General features: G+C 38.6%; 1 protein-coding gene across 1 annotated transcript; it reads right to left on the bottom strand.

The window, feature by feature from the left end:
- Positions 1-1,017: 1,017 nt before the first annotated feature.
- On the bottom strand, positions 1,018-17,044 carry trpc4a (transient receptor potential cation channel, subfamily C, member 4a). The gene is made up of 11 exons (XM_079599664.1): positions 16,585-17,044; positions 13,291-13,694; positions 10,306-10,824; positions 8,045-8,414; positions 7,824-7,963; positions 5,118-5,431; positions 4,826-5,021; positions 4,444-4,638; positions 3,609-3,650; positions 3,303-3,392; positions 1,018-2,368 (listed from the first exon to the last, which is right to left on the bottom strand). Exons 2-11 carry the CDS (start codon positions 13,666-13,668, stop codon positions 1,850-1,852), a joined length of 2,763 nt encoding a protein of 920 aa, XP_079455790.1. The 5' UTR covers positions 13,669-13,694; positions 16,585-17,044; the 3' UTR covers positions 1,018-1,849.
- Between the last annotated feature and the right edge of the window lie 4,902 nt (positions 17,045-21,946).

Here is a 21,946-nt window from a genome sequence, read left to right as displayed (position 1 = left end):
TTGCTGCTCTTTTAAACTTCATTCAAGTGCCCTTGGGCTGCACCCTGGACTCTCTAAGGGTGCTAATTCAAATAAATTATAGATAGACCTTTGTACCCTGGTGAAGGATGGAGGATGTGAAATGAATTAGATAGTAAAACCTGCCCAGTGTTTAATGCTCCACCACACCCAATCTCACTGTGGAGCACTGCAGGAGTCTATTTAAAAACATTACAGATTTATCAGGACAGTAGATAACCTGTTACTGTTTTAAATACGGCATGCGTCAAAATAAAATTAATGTCTTTACAGTAAATCTTTACAGTAAATCTAATATAACTGCAATATAGTGTGAGATTTTTCTTCTTCGTGTGCTGGAAATAGTTTATTACACACATAAATTGCAATATGAAATCCAAGGTCTTCTTAATCAAGAACAATCAATTTTCTTGATTTAGAAAGAATACCAACAATACAGAAATAGAAACGCGGAGGAATTACCTATTGCTAATATTTTCCATAGAATAATGATTTCAACACTAATATGCTGTCTGTTAAACAAGTAATCTAAGTATCTAATTTCGCTTGTTCTGCATACTGTAGATTTGCAGTTGACAGCGGTTCGCCAAATATTTAGTTTACATATTTATGTGGTTATCTTTGTTGCGATCACCTGTAGGAAAATATTCTTCCATGGCTAAATTTATGCAAATACTTACAATGCATAAATTGTTAAGTGCAGAATATCAAATGGTCTGCAGTCTACAAACTGCATATAAACCCTTGTTTTAATTTAGTATGGTATACTTGATTGACATATTACACTCACATACTGTATACACTTAGAAAAGTTTCACCCTACAGATTTAGTCCAAATGTATTAGTGCTTAGCCCACATTATACATTACACTAATTTCCCAATTTCTAAACACTCACCTTTACACATAGTTAATGTTAGTCATCAAATTACGTAATCAATCTCTTATTTCTGAAATAAACTTGGATGGGAACCAAGATCACAATAATTCAAGTCATAGTACAGCATATATTTATTTATTTATTTATATTTGTGCATTAATTCATGATCTGTAATACGAGGCAGTAACCTGTTAAGTAAACAGTGAGGATAGATGGAATAAGATGTTCAGATGCATAAAAAAAGAATGTACTGATGCTGTGCAAACTGTAATAACACCTTGTTCTCCTTTTCATTCTTCATTATGAATACAACTGAGAGTAGGATGAAGCATACATGTTTACTGTAACAAGACTTTACAGTACATTTATGATATGCAGTGTTTACTTTGGACTCGTCAAGTGTTGGTCTGACCAAATTCATCCACGTTTATTAAAAGACACACTTCAACCTGTTCCTTCTCTCATACATGCGCAATGCAAAACGTGACTAAAGAGTTTTAAAAGTTGTAAATATCTGCATAGTAAACTTTATTAAAGATATTAGGTTGCATGACGGTATCTCTTACGGTGGAACCACAAATAGCATAAAATGCTAAATCTAATGGAGTAAGGCAGAATGAAAGGTCTGAATAGCAAAGGGTCAGTAGTTGCTCCTTCATATATGATTCAGCAGAGAGGAGAGCAGAGCAGCGATAAACTACAGGAGCATTTACACACTTGACAGAGTGTAAATCACTGTGGATGACAACGTTGGACCCCGTATTCTCCTAAAAGAGACAATCATCCCTGAGACCCAGAATGACACTTGATGTTCGTATCATACATATGCAACGCCCTGCACTGGACCGTCACCACAGCTGCTCCTGGGATAGAGCGAATGGTTCGGGAGAACAGCATCTTTCTCTTTGATTTCCAGCATTCGGTCACTTTTGAATGCCGAGTTTGAATGCCGTTATAATCTGCTTCCTTCGTATCTGGTGTCCTCATTCATTTCTTCCTCACAAATACTACGCATGTATACCATTTCCTCGTCCTCTTCCTCAGTCTCATTTACTCTGCCCCTCTCGGTTACCTTGAAATTGAGGCACCCTCCCTGTTCGCCATCGTCCCGTTCTTCGCTCTCGGATTCACCAGCTTCCTCTGACACGGAGTAAATCTCTCCCGGGTTGTTTGGCCCTTCGCAGTTCATTTGATGGCTAACGGTCTTGTTTGGGACAGAACCACCCGCTATGCCACTAAAGCCAGGCTTCCAGAAATTGTCTTTGGGTGCGCCCTCCTGGATCATAGAGGTGGTGACACTCTTCAGTCTCATTTTGCCCTTCAGTTGACTTCCAGCTGAAGCAGAATTGTACTTCAAAGGGTTATCAGGATGGGCTCCTGCGCTCCCTTTTGAGGTCGACGTGCCAATCTTGGTGCCCTTCATCATTCCCATCACCTCATACCGGAAGCTTGAGATGTCCTGTTTAAGTTCCTATTAATGATATTATTCACACATTGCTCAGTAAAACATGATGTACAGTTATATCACATAGTACAAAAAAAGGTTAAATAACTAAAAATTAATAGGATCTAGCCTATTTAAAAGCCAAAAAATATATATATTATTTAATATGACTGAATTAATCTGACCTGTTTTTTAAAGGGTCAATTGTTTGAAATTGTGATTGAGATTGGCCAGTTGTGGCATTCTGTGTCAAATAAATAATTTTGGAAAATGTCCTACACTGCCAAAATTTACAAGAGTCATATTAAAGCACTCTATAGTCTCTTTTCTATCTCATATAATGAAATTATTTTTTATTAATTATATTTATTCATAATAAATTCATAAGTAAATATCCATTTGGATGTATACATAAATATGTATTTACCCATTTACTTATGTATTTATTCTTTATTTACTTATTTCAAAAGTAGCTGTGTTTTTATTAAGTGTTTTTATTGAACAACTAAACTATTAAAAATAAAATGTGTTAATTGAAATAAAGCTGAAATAATAAACTGATCAAATTAAAAAATATTTGTTGTAAAACTTCAGCTTTACATTTTTTTTATTAAACAATAAAAAATGGCAACAATTGAAATAAAAGAAGAAAAAATGTAATTACTAAAACTAAAACCCAAATAAATTATTTTAATAGAAATATTTTAAATAGAAATAATAATAAAAATGACAAAAGCACAAAACAAAGTTAGTCAAACTTAAACGAAAAATAAAATGTAAAAATAAAATGTAATATTATTAAATACTATAATAGTAAGTAGCCTAAGTACTACCAAAATAATACTGGTAAGGAGTGGAATATTGTACAGTTACACAGCCTGATCACAGTTTGTTTTGTGATATTGGTTGGCTGATCATTGTTCTTTATTACAACATTAGAAAACCACCATACACAATTTACCTTAAAATTCTCCTCTGTTAGTCCCTCTTCTTTTTTGGCATCCCTGATCATTGCTGCCACATACCGCTTGACCAGGTTTCTAAGTACCTCCTAAAAAAAATAGATTATTTCAGTTATGAACCTAGAAAAGATTGGGCCAAAGAAGCAGCCCTTAAAGTCTTTCAGAGGAGTCAAAGTGTATTTGAAAGGAAGATTAATCTCTCAATTCAGAAGTTGATTGACACCATGTGAAATAAAATGAAATGGTGGCAGGCTGTAACCTTTCATCTGGTGCATTTAATGTCGTTTTGAAAGAGACACCATTACCTGGTACTGGCGGTTTGTGCGGACATTGTCAGCAGCTCGAATCTGGGAAAAAGAGAATAAATCAATTGTATTGATTTTTCATGACGCCTATACTTTGCTATACTACAAGGCAGTGCAAATCTCAGAAGCTCCAATCATTTTGTTCACAGAGTCATTTTGTTTCTTCAATATTTTAGATTTTTAATATTGACTGTTGTTTATTCCTCATACATCGCAATCGTGTGACTTAAGAAGACTTGTGCAAGTTCTATTGACTAGTTGGTCCCACTTTAAATTAAGTGGCTTTAAGTACTATCTACTTACATTGAAATTAATAGTTTGATACAATGGACGTATTGTGTACATACATGTTTTTACATTGTACTTATATTTTTAAAATACCTGCATGTAATTACAGCTGTAATTAATGTATGCAATTACAGTTGTAACTAATGTATGTAATTACATTTGTAATTACACTGTTGACCCTTCCCTTATTCCTTAACCCACCCTTAAACTTAACCATACCAGCACACCTGTCCCTAACCTTACCCGTATCACACCGCAATAGCAGCAAAAGTGTTTTACAATACAACATGAACACAATAAGTACATTGTACTGATTTTTCGATGTAAGTACATAGTACTTAAAGCCACTTAATATAAAGTGGGACCGACTAGTATAATGGCTTTATAAATCTTGACAATTTAAATCACCATCTACTTTTTGTCTGGTATAGAGCAGCATGAACATTCTAATTGTGTTCCACCATGGAGGGAAAAAAAAAACCCATCAGGGACTAACCCATGTTTCATATAAATTATTTATAGAAAAAGAGAGCAAATCGCTCATTACCCCAAGTGATCCAAGCGTCTCTGTTCTTTTTTTGTGATTAACTTTGAAGCAGTTGCTCTTGATCCATTTGATGAGGTACCACGTTGATTTTGGACTTGGTATGATGTTGAAGGGAGGAGGCAGCGTTCCGCCCTCTTCGAAGTAGCTCATCCAAAGTTTAGTTCTGGCAAACTTCCACTCAATATCAGCATGGTCCTGTGGACCAACCAAAGACATGCCAATCAAAAAGTAAACTGAAAGGGTCATAAAATGAATGAAAGCAAAAAAAGTGATTACAATATATACTATAAATAAACATTAAATATATAACTAAATACATACATTTTGATGCAGACATTTTTTTTTATGTACCCAAAAGCAACTAATCATTTATAATACTTACAGCAATATGTTGGTAGGAATTATTCATCATAGCAATAAGCATATTAAGAAGAACCACCAGAGAGATTATGTTGTAGGTCCCAAACATTGTGGCTCCAACAAACTCTGTGAACTCGTGCTCGGGTTTAACATTGACCACGTGCAGTTGAACAAGACCAAATATGGACCAGAACAATGACTGCAGTGTCTCAAACATACTGTAAAAAACAAACAAAACATGATATCACTATTTATAGCAAAGCAAGTAAAATGAAGGTTAAATCTATAGATCTGAGAAAACTACAGTTCCTCACGTGGTGAATGCATTGTTCTGTGTTTCGCAGCGAATACCCTTGCATTCGTTTCCTTTTGGAGTATCATAATAGAAATACAGTTGATTGAGTCCATTTGCAAAGGAGAGCAGCACCAGGCAGTAAATGAAGAGAAATTTGAGGATGTCCAGAAGCATTCGGCCGAGGGAGATCTGAAGAGGGCCCAGGTGGGAGTTGGCTGTGAAGAGTGAAATCAGTCGTAGGGAGCTGAATATATTAGCAATGGCGAACAAGGCCTCGCCCACCAAGGTAGGGTGCCACATCACCCAATTTGCCCGGGGCTGGTTGCCAGAGTCCTGCAGAAAGATAAATGTTGTAAATCACAGTATGTCATCGTATTCAAGCTCTGGTCATATTCTGTTCTTGCTTCCAAATAAGAATAGACTAACATCTTGTTCTAACCACGCATAACCCAAAATGTTTCCTGGACAGGGTTCAAATTAAGCCAGGAATCTAGAATAGTTCATCGCTTAAAAAATGTTTTTCTGAAACACAGATTAAATACAGATTACTAACACCTGGACTATGGAGTCATGAACTAAAATAAACCAGATTCATTTAAAACAAACTGTGCTCATCTGAAATAGCATGACAGAGGTAAGACATGGAATGAACCAAGAAGAGCTTATAATTGCATGGAACTGAGAAGCAATGAAAACAATGCAGCAGAAAAAAGACTGCAATCAAAAAAGCTTTACTTAGCAAAAGATAACTATTTTAAAGGGGTCATGACATGAGAAACCAAATTTGCCTTGATCTTTTGGTATATAAGAGGTCTTTGTACCATTAAAACGTCCTGCAAGTTTCATAGCTTAAGACGTCCTCCCCATTATAAACGAATCATTTATTTAATCAAGCTCTAAATACAGCTCGTTCTGGATCCGTAGTAAGAAGTGACGTCACGGTACGAAGTGACGTACCAGCGTTTGCATATGACTGCCTCCAGCACAAGACAACTACGCTCATTTCGTATCGCCGCGCGCCTCACAAGTGTTCAGTCGACGGACAGCGAGTGGGTCTGTGTACAGGGAAATTACGATGCCGCGCAGATGTGCTGTTCCTGGCTGTGGACAAACAACATCTTTGAATACGCTGCCGAAAGATCCAGTCGTCAGGGGAAAATGGATGCACTTTATTTTTTGCGGACGTCCCAGTCACGGCAGTGTTAGTTTAAGCGTTTGTTCTATACATTTGAAGGATGACTGTTTTAAGAACAAATCCCAAAATGATGCTGGCTTTGCCAGAAAACTGTTGCTCAAAGATAAGTCCGTGCCGACTATTCTGGGCTCAACAACGACGACGCAAACTGTAAGTAATGTATTTAAAACTTTTTTTAAATATGCTGAATCCACAAATGTTCTGGCTGGGGGCGTTAATAATTGATGCATAGGCACTGACGTTAGCCATTCATAACAGTGGGCGTTAACACTGAACTCTTAAAGGGGAAACACCCCCAAAACAGACTGTTTGAATCAGAGGATGAGAAACAGGGTGGGAAAAGGTCATAAATCACTACATTTGAAAAGTTTTTTGTAAAAAAAACTATAGTAATACTATAATTGCACCTAAGGGAACATAATAATAAAATTAAAAAAAAACATGTCATGACCCCTTTAAAGCAAATAGCAAAGAACAACTGCACACATCAGCTGTGGAATCTACCTAAGCGCCTAAAGCATAGGTCAACCCTGCTCCTGGAGGGCCAGTGCCTTGCACAGTTTATATCCAACTTGTTTCAGCTTGTGATTTTCAAGCAATCCTGAAGAGCTTGATTCACTGCTTCATGTGTGTTTGATTAGGGTCGGAGCTAAACAGTGCAGAACAGTGGCCTTCCAGGAGCATGGTTGAAGAAAAATGTTTTATTTGTCAATACTTTCGCGTTCTCTCACAAATGTTTTGCATTCCCCCGAGAAACATTGCGTACACAAAATTTGTGAGTGAACGCAAAGTTTCCTACTCTACCCAGGATTAGGAACCAGGGTCTCCAGCATGGAAAGCAGGTGTGTTAACAAGGACGCTAGTCTCTAATGTTAATTGCTAATGCGCCTCTTACATGCCTGTGTTGCATACACATATACACACACACACACACACACACACACACACACACACACACACACACGTTTATATTGATCTTCATTGACATAGTCCAAGTTGTGTGTGTGTGTGTGTGTGTGTGTGTGTGTGTGTGTGTGTGTGTGTGTGTGTGTGTGTGTGTGTGTGTGTGTGTGTGTGTGTGTGTGTGTGTGTGTGTGTGTGTGTGTGTGTGTGTGTGTGTGTGTGTGTGTTATTTGAAACACAACATTAATCTGAAGTTACACCTGCCTCCTGGAAGGTTTAATTTAAGCCTCAATTTAGTCCTGGAGTTGCTCTACTCTTCTAGGACTAAAACCATGACAGAGAAAGCTGATTTCTGTTAATCTCTTTTAAAAGGCCATTTTAGTCTAGGACTAGGCTTAAATGGATGGTTTGGAGTAATTTCAACCCCCCCCAAAGTGCAAGGTCATGGTGCAAAGGACTGGCTCGAGGTCATGGTGCAAAGGACTGGCTCGAGGTCATGGTGCAAAGGACTCTAGGTTGAAATTACTCTGAACCATCCCTGTAATCTCTGTCCAGGAAACCGCCCCAATGGGGTTTCTTTTATATAGGAATAAAATAGAACATTTTAACATAATTTAAATGTGTTACCCTAACGTGAGCGACAATCTTCAATGAGATAGTGGCCAGATACAGAGCATTCATGACAAAGTCCATGAGGTTCCACCAGTCATGAATGTAATCCTGAAAGCCACCGTCCCACATTTGTTTGATCTCAGCCCATACAAAGCCTGTAAAGCAAAAGATATGAAAGAAAATGAATCTACAACTGATCAAAATCCAACTGGTCAAATCGGGAAAAAATGCATTACCTAAAACCCAGGGTAGAATCATCCATTCCACAGGGGTAACGGTGGGCTTTGAGGCCTGCTTATCGGGATTCGTTGCATCACCCATAGTGGTATTCCTGTTGTGATCCACATGTTGGGAGGCCAACAGCAGGAGAAAGAGGAAGGTCAGATAAGAAGCAGTGTGGCATATAAACTTGATGAAGGGTTTTCGGATGAAGAGGCCGTAGTGGCTCTTGGGGGCGATCAAGTAGAACAGCGAAAAGAAGGGGAAGAGGAATCCGATGAACATACAGGTGATAGACTTCCTGGCCCAGTGCCGGCGTCTCCAGCCTGGGAACTCATCGTACCAGCGAGATGCGAGCAGCTGCTGACAGTTTGGCTGTGCTACAAACTAACCACAGAGTAATAAAAAGAGATGAAATTGACTAATTAAATAAATGAACTTTCTTAAAGGAGTAAATTCACTGTTAACCACAAATAAATCAAGACATACAGTACATACAGTAATGTATATAGTTGCTGAGATTTTGCCTGAACTGTAATATAACGATTTGCTTGCATTTTCTGTAATGTGCAGTGAAATAAAAATGTTTTCTGACTTCTTTCATGCATGGAGACTGTCATCATTTTCTTTTTTTTTACAGTTGCAAAAGAAATGCTCTCTGCGGGAGAACACAAATAACGGAGCCATGTCCTAATGAGAAACAAGTGCCATTTGAAAAAGAGCAAACACAAAAGGCACAAAAAGGCTTACAGTAACACACAGTTTTTTTCTCTCTCTGGTTCTCATCATATCTGGTTTAAATCCCTATATCTTTCCTGCATCTTTTCTGAAAACCATCTGAGCCACACATGGAATGCAGCAAGCCAAATATGACTCATGTGTGAATTAAACATAGATATATGTGATTTTCTTTTTGTGATGTCAATGATACTTAACTCTTACTTTTTCCCAAATCTGCAGAATGTGGTAAAAAAATGTTTTTATATATTTTTCATTCTTTTTTTGATATACAAAAAAAATATTTTTGTATTACTATTTATATGTTGTGAATAATTATCTAATTAAACAGTGTAGTATATATGTTATATATCTTTTTTGGTTCTGACTGTAATTCATGAAAGACAAATAATGAAACCATGAAATGGTTAAGCCTAGCTTGTTGTCAACTGTTTGTGATGTAGAAGATCTTCCTGAGGAATTTCAATGATACAGCAAAAGAAAAGTAATATTCTGCTGTGCCTATGTTAAATTACAGATGCTACATGTGAATAAAAGGCAACATCCTCCACAGCTTGTAAGCATCACTTCTCAATTTTCAGTCATGTTTAAGCTAGCACACACATACAGTACTGTACACATGCATGACAAAGTAGCTTGCAAGATGACATATATCACCACACAGAAACCTTTCCTGCATAAGAAAAAAATGTCCTTCAACCTTTTAAACAGAAAGAGCTTGTAATGTTTCATCTGGACAGAGGGGGGCAACATAGATCCACATAATGTTGCAGCCACCCTGCAAAATCCCTCTGGGGTGGGCAACTCTGGCCCTTGAGATCCAGAAATCGCCCCCTAAACCCTCAATCACTATTCCCTACGTTAGTCCACTAACACAGCTCACTTGAAGAAGTGAATGAAAACAATTGAGCGTATTCGGACAGATGTTGAGTGTACATTGGCTGTACACTCTTCATTGCTATGCAATGTTGGATAGAATGAGTGGACTCAATTGCGTCCACTATGGTTTCGGACACCACTACAAATGGCTTTCCCCTCAAATAATGCCCTATTTGAGGGTATGGGGGGGTGATTTCGGATTCATCCAGAGTTCCAGTCCTAATCAAACACACCTGTACAAGCTAATCAAGGTCTTCAGGATTACTAGAAAGCTACAGGAAGGTGAATCTGTTTGATCAGGGTTGCAGACAAATTCTACAGGGAAGTAGTTGCCCATAAAAACTCAACCTATTATCTTGAGGTGGACATTTTCTGCTCAGCTTTAAAGACCCAAAATGTGCAAATTAGATTTAAGCACACCACCATTAGCCACAATGTGTAAAATACACCGCATTGCAAAATCAACAGGGCAGCCATCCAAATATAATCCCAGACTACTGAAACAAACAGCTGAACATCTGTGAACCTTTGCAATATGCTTGAGTGCTGTTCCTATCTGGAGTGATTGTGTTGCGCTTCTGCTAATGATCTAGCAGCATTTGCTTTCAAAGTTCTTGTTGTCACAGAACCATTGCTGACATTTGGGGAGCAAATATCTCACCTCTTTCTGATTGTACTTGATAGCCAGTTTCAACCTGGCGAGATCATTACTCCCTTCCTCCTCCAGGAAATTGATATCATCCTTGTAGTTCAGAATCAACTCGAGCTCTCTGGAGCTGCGCGTCTGGTCAAGCATATCTTTGGCAAACTGCTTGCACTGCTGGGAAAGCTCTTCGTACTCGGTCTTGAATTCATTCTCCACCTTGCTGAGCTCCTGGAGCTCCCAGCTGAGCTGAAAGGCGGTCAGGAAGGGGTCCTCGCTGGATATGGCGACGAGCGAAGGACTGGCCAGGGCCCGGTAGACGTTGAGACGGGATCTGGAATGTCGCAGGCTGTCCACGTCTGAGCTGGACACACATTCCATGCAGTTGCAACGCACCTGGTGGGGCTGGGGCACAGACACCCCCTTCTGAACCAGCATTTTGATGATCTCATAGTTGTTGGTGTGTGCGGCCAAAATAATGGGCGTTATGTCAGGGGTAAAATCGGAGAACTGTTTATCCAACAGGATAGGGGGCACCTAGAAAAAAAAGAAGAAACCAGGGCTGGTAAACAGAAAGTCCACTGCAAAAAAGAAATAAATGAGGGAGCAGGCAAATTTGTGGAAAAAGACCTGTTATCATTAATGCACAGAATTTCTATAATTATATTATTGTTTACTCATACTCATGATATGACTTTTGTACAACATAGTTAGCCGCATTTGGGGTTAAATTGAGGGGAAATTTGTGAATTTGGACACTATTGTGTATGACATTACACACACGCCGTGCCATGAAAGATGCAAAGATTTTAAATACAAGCTGTTTAGACTGAAACAAATTTTCAAAAACCAAATTTTGAATGTGTTGTTTCAAATGTTAGTTTTTCTGTTTAGACTACAAGAAATGTGAGCATTTGAGTGGGAACGTCTGGTAACTCTGGTTCCCTGAAGATCAGGAAACTATAAAGCATACCCAGAATCAAACCGCGCTAATTTCTGATAGGCTGAAGCAAGTTGATCACAGGCATGCAGGGAGTATGGCAGGGCGACGCAGCGGGAACTTTATACCCACGACGCCATAATAACAAATACCTGTCCATGTGAAATTGTTTCGCACACTAAAGCTGCGTTCCTACTACAGGGTCTTTGTCGCTGCATGTCGCCAGTGGCTGGCAGTTAGGTCGCTAGGTGGGCATTCCCACTACTGGTTGCCTAGTAATGTTTGTGAGTGACATTCATGAATGTTACTCCATGTTGTAGAACAAATCAGTTTTCTTGTCGCTACAAACAAACATTTTGGAAGGAAAAGTCTAAATATAAATGGAATCAGTACATACCATGCATAATATTAGGATGAACGAGAAACAGTGAGTGCTCTTTGCCATCGCAGCCATTTAACTGCAGCAAACTGGCAAATGCCAGTCTATCTGGGTTCACGAAAGCATTCAGGCTCGGAGTCAGCAGAGCGAGTACCACCGTATGAACACGGAGACATATCATAAATTATAGGACAGTTACTGACTGCTAAAATGAGCTTCTCATTCATCTTGCCTTGGTCGGACTCTGCACTGAAGAGCGACGGATCACGTGCGTCCACTGACTTCACTCCTATTGGTTGTCGCTCCTAAAAGTCGCTCTCATTTGCATAAAGTTGAACATATCTCAACTTTGTCGCTTCGCTGGACACGCCCCATCCAGTCACCAACGGTCACTGTCGCACGTGTCGCCGGAAATCGCGCGCTCTCCATTGAAATGAATGGTATCGTGTCGCTTTGTTGCTGGTAGAACGCAACTTTAGAAAGAACCATAGACCCCAGAGTGGAGCTTAAATCTAAGTTATGAAACTTGACAAAAGTGTGCAGAGAGGACCAGCCTGCCGCATCGTAAATGTCCTGAAGGGAGACACCCGACAGTAAAGCTTTTGAAGCGGCCATACTGCTGGTGGAGTGGGCCCGGACAGTCATAGGTGAGTGTCCGGCAGAAGCGGGACCGAACCGTGAGGAACACGTGCCGCGAAGAACGCTCGGCGGGAGCGGAGCGTCCTAACGGACAGCTTATCACAATGCTCACACTCAGCCCTCTCAGGGACTGACTGGGCATGCTCCACTCCCAAACAAGCAACACAAAGTTTGTGTGTATCCCCACCCGTAAGGAAGCACACGGCTTAAATTGCTGCTTATTCGCCATAATATGTCTTATATAGTGTACAACTTGACAAACAACACCAAATAGACAGAGACAGTTTCACAGAGAGCACTTGCTGAAGACACAGAAGCTAGCGTGGTTTGATTATGGGTATGCTTTATATTTTCCTGGTCTATGACCCGCCTATGACGTTCTGTCACACCATTGGACTGATTTCAAACGTGCTTCATGACGCAATCACGCAGGGGCGTTCCCACAGCGTCTCGAAGCAGCTTGAGTTCCCTTGAAAGGGAATCTGATTTTTGCTGCCTGTCTGAACAAAGCCTCTGAAAAAATGACAAATTCACCTTATTTTTCTGTGACATGGTGCACGATGATCAATTTGCTACTCTGTGTGGCGATAAAGTCATTAGCAAGGGGCATAGCGCTTCAAACAAAGTGAAAAATGAATTCATCTTCAGCTGCAAGACAGTGAGAAAGATAATGCAAGCCATCTTCATGCAAAAACAAGAAAATAACCACTAATATTATTAAGAAGAGCACTACTTTCAAAACGTTTAATTAAACTGCCATGTCTACAGGGAAAAAATGCCCCTTTCAGAGAGGATTAGTGCATCATCAGGTTCCAGGTATCACTGCGACATGGTCTGGAAAACAGTTTGAAACGTCTGAAACAGTTTGGACGTAATCTGTACATTTTCAGTCGCTTCACAAAAGAAATGAATACCAAGGCAACTGGGAATTCATGCATGTTTAAGTTGAATTGAAAGGAGGAACCAAGATGCTACAGTAGGAGAGACATCAAATCGTTCCAGTTTGAAAACTCTAAAGTAAATTTGTCAGTGATTGCCGTCTTACCTGCATGCCCCCGCTGGGCTTTTTATGATTCAAAAGCAACTCCACAGCCCCCACCACCTCCTTTCGTATGGCGTGTAAGAGCGCATCCCCCACGTACACGCCAAAGCTGAGCAGCAACTCAACGATTTCCAGATTCTCATTCTCAATGGCAATTAACAGAGCCGTCCGTCCCAGAGGGTCGATGCAGTTGATGTTGATTTTGAAGTAGATCTCGGCTTCTAACAGCGATTGTTTGACGCTGGCGTAGTCACCTTTCTCCACAGCGCACAGGTAGGCCTTCTCCAGCGATGACAGCTCCGACTCGGCTCGAACTATCTGCAGCGGGATCCGGTCTCTGTACCCAAAGTTGTCCGTTCTGCGTAAGTAGAGCTGTGACATTGCTGCAATCCCTTCATGTGAGACGACTGGGCATGGAGAGAGATGGAAACAGAGAGAGCCAGTACAGACAATGAAGAGATGCTGGTAAATGAGGGTAGAAATCATGCATTACACAGGAAATGGCTTTAAGCATTGTAAACCATCATCTCCACACCCAACATCCCATTAGCATGACACTCAGCCCTCATTTGCTTGGTTTTCGTTTGACTCTGAGGTTATTAGATTTAGGTGTTTTGTTGAAGGCCACAGTGAAAACCTCAGATACTTCTAATGGGACAAGCTCTTAATGGAGTTAAGAGAACACTTGCTATAAATTATGCCATAAATGAATACCATGGACTGGTGTTAATAAGCAACTCGGTACCTTCAAAATGCATCATTAATGTTAATCAATAAAATATCTGCTGGGAATTCAACCTGTTGACATTATACAAACTGTATATCAGGCATCTAATATTTAAATCAGTTTTGCTTTCCCTCAACACGCAAATGATCTCTGGAAATGCCCTCTTTTGTAAGCGGTCATTTGGATCACAATAGAGGGTGGTTAACTCAAGCTCAATATATTTTCACGTTTTATTCTACAACATAAAATACAATACATCAGTAATACCCCCTTGTGATTTTTTTAAGCTAGTCTCGAAAAAGGCAGTCTAAATGTATCTACTCACTTTAACAGCCTCACTGTGTTTATGCAAAAACAACTTTTCTTCAATTAAGACTGAAATAGTTGTCAGAAGCTTAGTGATAGTGATGTTGAAGTCATATGAAAGTTGGTGTTGTTCATTTATATCCTACATCTGGTGACTGTTTAGGCTTCAAAATGTATAAAAGATGTGTTTGTGAAGATTAACCTGATGAACAGAGCATAAAAGAATCAAACTATTGTTAGTCACAGAGCTTATTAATGCAAATAATCCAATAAAAAAAAAATCATGTTGGATTTGTGTTGAGGGAACCAGGATGATGCTCACTTCCGGGTTGGCCTAGATATGTCGTCTCTGCAGTACTCTATAGACAACATGAGTCAATTATTTGTAGCCGCTGAAATCTGCATATACGTGTTCTTTGGATATAAGCTGGATATTTGGTCATAATAGGTTCATGGCTCAGGGGTCTGCAGATGATGCTGATGTTTTATGGCAAGTGCTTTCTCTTGTGTGCTTCACAGGAACATGCTGTTAAAACATTTTGGTTCTCGACAGACTTAACGGTTATATTCAATGACCTCGTGGTGTTTTAATGGTCCAAATATAGAGTACATTAAGTTAAATGAACACTTATACTTGTGACTATCTCCTAGAGACGTCTATTGTTAAGATAATTATTAACACATATTTACATGTTTAATGTTCATACTGTGGTTTCTTACACAGTCCTGAGTGTGTGATGAGGGCCAAATACAATTATTCTCTTTTAACACAGTAAAAGTATGAAAATGCTCTCTTTTAAACTGTCATTTGGATCAATGAATAGGAAACATGGGTCATCCAAGTCATTATTTGTATCTGACAATCTGCATACTGTGTCATCTGGATAAGAGCTGAATGTGGCTGATTGACAAGATATAAATAACCATAACCTGTAAATAATGATGGCCAGTGCTTAATGTGTGGTTTGAAAAATAGTCTACTGATAAAACATTATGGTCCCCAACACACTTCTCGGCTTCTCAGTGTGTCTTGTTGTACAAACTTGTACAATATATGAGGGCCTTCCATATGCTTCTATTGTGCTTCTATTAAGCTTAAACTTAATTTTTTTGCTATTCTTACCAGTTTTAATAAAGTTACAGTTGCACTGTGAACCATAAACCTGTCATTAATAAAAGTAATCATGATGTTTTGGTTAAATATACTTAAAATGTCACATTTTGAGTAGTCTGAATAGTGTTCCCTCTTTCCTTTCATAAAAAAAAAAAAATTCTACAAAAAGTGTATGTAGTGAGGAGGAGAAGTCTGAATTTAATAACTGACCCAGGTGCCACTCATAATTCACTATTGTTTTAGATTTTAAATGTAATTAAGCAAAAACAACAGATTCGATTTAAATGAATAATAGGTTCAGTCCACACTTTGAGAAGACTAGTAAACTTGATACAGAAAGACATGATTCTTAGTACACTTCAACCAAATGTTTACTTCGATTTTAAAGACTTTTTAGACAACGTTGCAATTCTTAGATTTGAATTATTAAATTATGTTTTATCTATTTATGAACCTTTTACCTAGTGAATAGGCTTTACTATATTATGAGGGCATTTTCAGACTGTGGTGAAGTGGTTGATGAACACAGACACAGATCAGTGCGCAGTGCGCTCTATAGTCGCCACTCATGATTGTTGTCTCAAAATATAGTGAGCTGCCTACCTCAGCCGCATTTCTGGCATTAGATGCCGCGTTTCGAGTAAGCAATATGTCCAAAAAATACTACACGCGCACCTAATGCCCAAATGTGATGCACGCGCATATGATGCCCCAAACAGGTAGGCAGATGGTGTTATTGTGAAAAAAGGCTACACTTCAGGCGGTGCTGTAGTTTATGTTAAGCATTAAATTACTTGAGATTTAATGCGTTATTTATTTTGAAATACCACAATAATTAATTCACTGTGTGGAGTGCGTTTATAAAATAGAACTCGCTGTTACTTTAGGAATCGTACATCTAAAATGCGAATTCTGTTGTCATCTATACACACCCTCGTGTTGTTCTAAACATGTGTGAGTTATATTTCTGTGTCACACAAAATGAGATGTTCTCCGTCTCCATTCACTTTCATTGTATGGGGGGGAAACACCCCCCTTTTCTGTTTAACGAAAGAAATTCAGGTTTCGAACAACATTAGTGTAAGGAAAGAACATAATTTGCATTTTTAAGTGAACTACCCTTTTATGAAATAACAGAGTATAACCTCACCTGTTGGTTTTTGGATGTTGCACTGACTCGTGACTGATTCGTCTAACTAAAATACAACAGGTGCCCAGCGCGAAGAAACCCCGTCACACTCCAACCGCCTCCACGGAAAAGCGCGAAAATGCGCATCGGTAGAAACACAAAGCGGTAAAATAATATCCATTTGTACATGCAGCAAGGCTCAATGATCCTCTCATTTCGCATTCAAGATGGAGCTAATCTGCAGACAGAGTTTCCCAAAGAAAAACATTTTTGTTATCTCCAGAAAGTGCACCTGTGATATCTTTGATCATTTGTCATCGTGCACAGAGATCTCTTTCCCATTTAGGTTTCATCGCACTTTGCTGTGACGCTTTTTCATCTTTTGGTAAGAGTTATTTTGCTGATTGAAGAGACTTGGAGCGCAAAGAGCTACCAGATATCCTGTCTGCATTCTCTCTCTTTCTCTCTCTCTCTCTCTCTCTCTCTCTCTCTCTCTCTCTCTCTCTCTCTCTCTCTCTCTCTCCCCTGAGAGAGGAGTGCTTGTATGTGTTACGGTTCACCACACGACGTAGTCACACACAGTCTTAGGGGCACTGATTATTTTATTTAATTGATTATCATTATATATATATATAGTGTGTGTGTGTGTGTGTGTGTGTGTGTGTGTGTGTGTGTGTGTGTGTGTGTGTGTGTGTGTGTGTGTGTGTGTGTGTGTGTGTGTGTGTGTGTGTGTGTGTGTGTGTGTGATAATGATCATATATGTATAGCCTATATAATGTAGCCTAGTCCCTAACCAATAATAATAGCGCTTTCAGTCAGTGCTCAATATAAGTAAAGTACAAAACAAAACAAGCAAATCAACAACTATGGGCTTGGGGCAAAAATGGCACCAAAATGAATTAATTAAGATTACATTTTAAGATTATTAATTAAAAATAAACCTTTTACGGCTGTCACGATTAAAGTTAAATTTGAAAATTACTGAAAAGTGCCGATTGGGGTTTTACATTTAGATCTGCTCACGTTGCACCAGATTTCTTTTTAATCATTTGTGGCAGTGTTTACATTTCTGTTGAGCTTATGAATGCAATGGCCAGTCAGTTTTAGTAATTTTAAAACAAAGATTTGTGTTCAGTGCACGGACTCACTGGCTGAATTCTCTCATCATAAACAAAGTGCATATACAAAGTAAAAGATTCAAGTGGTTCTAGTGATTATACATAGTTTTTCCAGAGCGCAAAACTCAATGAAGTGATGGACTCTTTGCTCGTTTTCCTTAGGCTAAATGATTGACTCCCGGTTTGAATAACCATTTTGTTTTTCATGCTATAATAAGTCTTGCCAAGTTTTGTCTTTGTAGCCAGAATATAAAGTGCCATCCCCCCATAATCGACAAAAAAATTTTTTGTCATAACACTGCAGCCCTACCCTTTAATGAGTTAATGTTTTTTTTTTTTTTTTTTTGATAATTAAATTGATAATTGACTATCTACATTAAGCAGTTGTTGTGTAAATACATATGCCACCTTTGAGCAGCATTAGTCTACAAGAAAACATAAATGCCATGCTATGTCACCTTTGCATGTAATGACACAATATACCCCAAATAGGCTACTTAGGTTTTTGGACCTTTTTTCTAAACCAGAGCAAAACATTTCAGGGAAAGTCATCTGCTGTGGTCTTGAGACGTTGGCTTGAAGTTATAATTGGTTAGTAAATACACAACCTAAAGCCATCAAAATATCAACGTCCAACGATGTTAAAATTTGACGTTGTGTGGACGTTACCATTATGACGTCAAGGTGATGTTGGGTTTTGGTCACCATACCTCACGACTGAATGTCAGTGTTTGACGTAAATATGACGTTGTCTTGAGACGTTGGCTTGACGTTGTATTTTGGTTAGTAAATACCACAACATAAAAGCCAACAAAATGTCAACGTCTAACTATGATAGAATTTGACCTTGTGTGGACGTTACCATTATGACGTCAGAGAGACGTTGGATTTTGGTATTTACAACACAACCTAAAAACAACAAAATATTAACGTTAACTGACGTTGGTATTTGACGTCAAATTAACGTTGGCATTAGACGTTCAGGTGATGTTGGATTTTGGTCACCCGATGTCGCAACCAAAATTAAACCAAATACCAACGTCATATGACGTTGTGTGCCTGCTGGGAATAAAACATAACAATAAAACCTGAGTCAAAGCAACAAAAATCAATCATTTAAAAGCTACCAGTGAATTTAAGCTTTACAACATTATAATTTACAGTATTTTAAATGGAAAATCATTTTTATTCATTCAGATTGTAAGTAAACTTCATGCATCCATATTAGAAGGTGTCAGTGAATTCCAAAACAACTTGGGGCAAATAAACCAGCTTGAAATTATTCAGATCGTTAACCATTACTCTCATTTTGTATAATTACAAATACTTCTAATTAAATTATTTAATGAATATTAAGGAAATATTCCTATGCCTGTGATGATTCTATCTGAACTTTTTTTTAGATATAGCTCAAAATGAATCGTTATTTATTTCAGGAAAGGTTTGAAATAGCCTATAGAAATATAATTTTACATTGAGATGGAAATATTTAAGAGTCGAGACTGTCCTTCTGAATATTTGTTTTGGCTCAACAGCAACCAGACATTCTGAGATCTATCATCATCAGGGATTTATCATAATGCCAAGTTGTCTGTTAGAACAGATGAACATTTTGTCTGTAAACCGGTGAGCATTTGTGCCATTTATTCAAATGTACACTTTACCATCAAAATAGTGCAAATGAAATGTGTCCAGACACTGAGATGATTTTTGTCTCTTTTGTGCCATACTGCTCTTGATCAAACCAGTGAAGCTGAGTCATTGATCTGGGTTTGAAGCATTAGGTGTGAAGAAGACAACTCTAAAATCCTTCCCGCAATTTGTCAGATTAACGGGTTCAGACATCACAGAGCAAGACTAGCAGCAGTCAAAGACATTTCTCTGGGAGAATTTTATGTCATCTCAGGGATCTGAAGGAAATACAAATCAAAGATCTGGAGCCATAAAGCAAATTTCACATCATTTCTCAACAGCTATTGCAAAATGTTCACCACCTGTTGTGTTTAAACTCCTCTGAAAAAAAATTCAGGTTTTCAGCCCAAACGGAAAATCTGTTTCTGTTTATCCTTTTTAATTTTAATATTTCTGTTTCACAGATAAAGTATTATTTTAAATAGGCCTAATATTTTTTATTTACTTATTAGACTGTCAAAACTAGCTTAGCAACATGCTAACAACAAACTATTTAAATCAATCGGTTCAATAGTTTGCAACACTGCAAGGACGCTAAAGGCCACAGTCAGTTGCAAGTGCGCCTCTTGAGGCTCGGAGGGTGAGCACAGCTCTTTAAAGCTAGGGTAGGTAATGTTGGAGAGCTAGCCAGATTTGAAAGTGGCACCTCTTCTAAGCTCCGCCCCCTCCTCTCAGTGCTCCGTCCAAAGCTACGCCCCCCCACAAACATGAACGCACATCCACATTTGGAGTCAGCTGCATGTACCTACCAGTGATGCGCGGGTTGATCCAAAATGAGCGGTTACCCGCGGTTACGAGTCATCCAAAAATATTTTTAATGATATTCGGGTCGCGGTCGGTCGGGTCGTTTGAAATAAAGATGCCAATTAAACCTTTGTAATTTATATAGTACTAGACACAATGTTCTATGAAATACACAGGTCTACACTTTATTGGCTGAATAACTGCGCGAGGATGACGCACGAGCTCAGTCTGCAGAGATGACAGCGGGAAATCCTTATTTACCTGAATGTTGAGCGCGTTATTAACTTTTGAATAAAAGCTGACGCGGGACAAAATGCCTGATTTCCCAACGCGTTGAACTGAGCAATGCCATTGTGCCATTTTAATAGGCTACTTTTAGACGCATATAGCTCAGTAATGTCAGTTTTATGTATTTGCAATGCTGAGAGGGGGCGGGGTTTTTGTTGGGAAAGTCGGGGAGAGACGCACACGTCGATTAGACAGGATAAACACATGCAGCATCTTAATTGTTAAGACAATAAAACGAAATTAATGAATAAATCAAGCCTTTATTACATAACACTAGGCTATATCATACAGCATTCAGACAAAAAGCACCCCTAGTTCCTCCGTCTATGGCCCATGACGCGATGAGCATTTACTGGCTACTTTTAAAAAACGCGGGTCAGGAAGCGGGTCGGGTAAAATATTTTCTTTCTTTTTGCGGTCCGAGTTGCGGGCTGAAAATGTCGGTCGGGTGCGGGTTGTTTATACATTGACCCGCGCATCACTGCTGTGCACGCAGTGGTGCTCGGGCACGAGACATGAAGGCATCTGATTGGTTCTTTACATTCGCACTGAATGGCAGTGATTGGTCAGAGTTTTTACTGTCCTACAGCTGCTACAGAGGTCAGGTTTTTTTCATTCCTTTTTCTGAACACATAATGTATTGACTACTATCAGAATGAAAGGACCATTTCACCCAGTATAAAAAAAAATGTTTCTGAACAGGATTACCTACCCTAGCTTTAAGGGGCATATATAAGCGAAACCAGCAGCAAACAAATCCTAAATAATTAATTAAATTAAAAATAAGTTAAACAAATCAAATGTTTTTAGTATTTATTACATTACATCCAATGGAGCCAAGCCTAAGAACAAACCTGTGTTTTCTAGGTTCAGAAATATAGTTAATTGTTTTTCCTTCCAGTGCTGCTGGAGACTGTCTATCCTATTTCAACATTTCCTCTGGCTATAATTGTTTAGAATAACACAGGGTGAATAAATCATATAATGTCTGTACTGTGCTACCCCTGTAGATGCGTTGCTTTGGAAAAATACGGCAGTGCACTGTAAAAAAAATCCCGTATTTTTTACGGAATAATGCTGGCAACTTTGGTTGCCAGAACAATTCTGTAAAAAATACATTAAAACTGTAATCACCTTTACGGAGCAGCATGTAAGTTTTACATTTTAAACTGGTATATTTAACAATGGATTTCAGCAATATTGACATGGCCATAAAGTTATTGAACAAATTCCTTCAGTAAGAATTGAAGACACCTGATGTTAACAAGCAGAATCACTGAAGGAGAAAACCATAATTAAAGTCACCATTATGGAGATCAGTGTGTGTTTTAGTTGGGCTCTTTACCCTTAAATTATTAACATTAAGTTTTGTTTGGCTGCTGTACATGAGTTATAACAGCAGATTATGAACAAAGAGAAAAGGTGATCTTATGGTGTTGGTTGTGTTTTAACATAATCATTATTTCACAATCATTTAACCTGAATCACTGAACTCATATGAGTTAGGTTTATTTTATTAATTTTAGCTGCATAATATGTTT

This window comes from Phoxinus phoxinus, assembly GCF_949152265.1.
Source record: "Phoxinus phoxinus genome assembly, chromosome: 23".
Classification (NCBI taxonomy): domain Eukaryota; kingdom Metazoa; phylum Chordata; class Actinopteri; order Cypriniformes; family Leuciscidae; genus Phoxinus; species Phoxinus phoxinus.
This window is presented reverse-complemented; position numbering and strand designations above follow the sequence as displayed.

What these genes read in the sequence shown, in the direction of transcription:
- trpc4a (XM_079599664.1), bottom strand. Translation starts at nt 13,668, where the DNA reads ATGTCACAGCTCTACTTACGCAGAACGGACAACTTTGGGTACAGAGAC. An exon ending in TCAAGTACAATCAGAAAGAG is followed by an intron (nt 8,415 to 10,305) that starts GTGAGATATTTG and finishes CTCTGTGGTTAG; the next exon opens with TTTGTAGCACAGCCAAACTG. An exon ending in TAACAGAGGAGAATTTTAAG is followed by an intron (nt 2,369 to 3,302) that starts GTAAATTGTGTA and finishes TATCATTAATAG; the next exon opens with GAACTTAAACAGGACATCTC.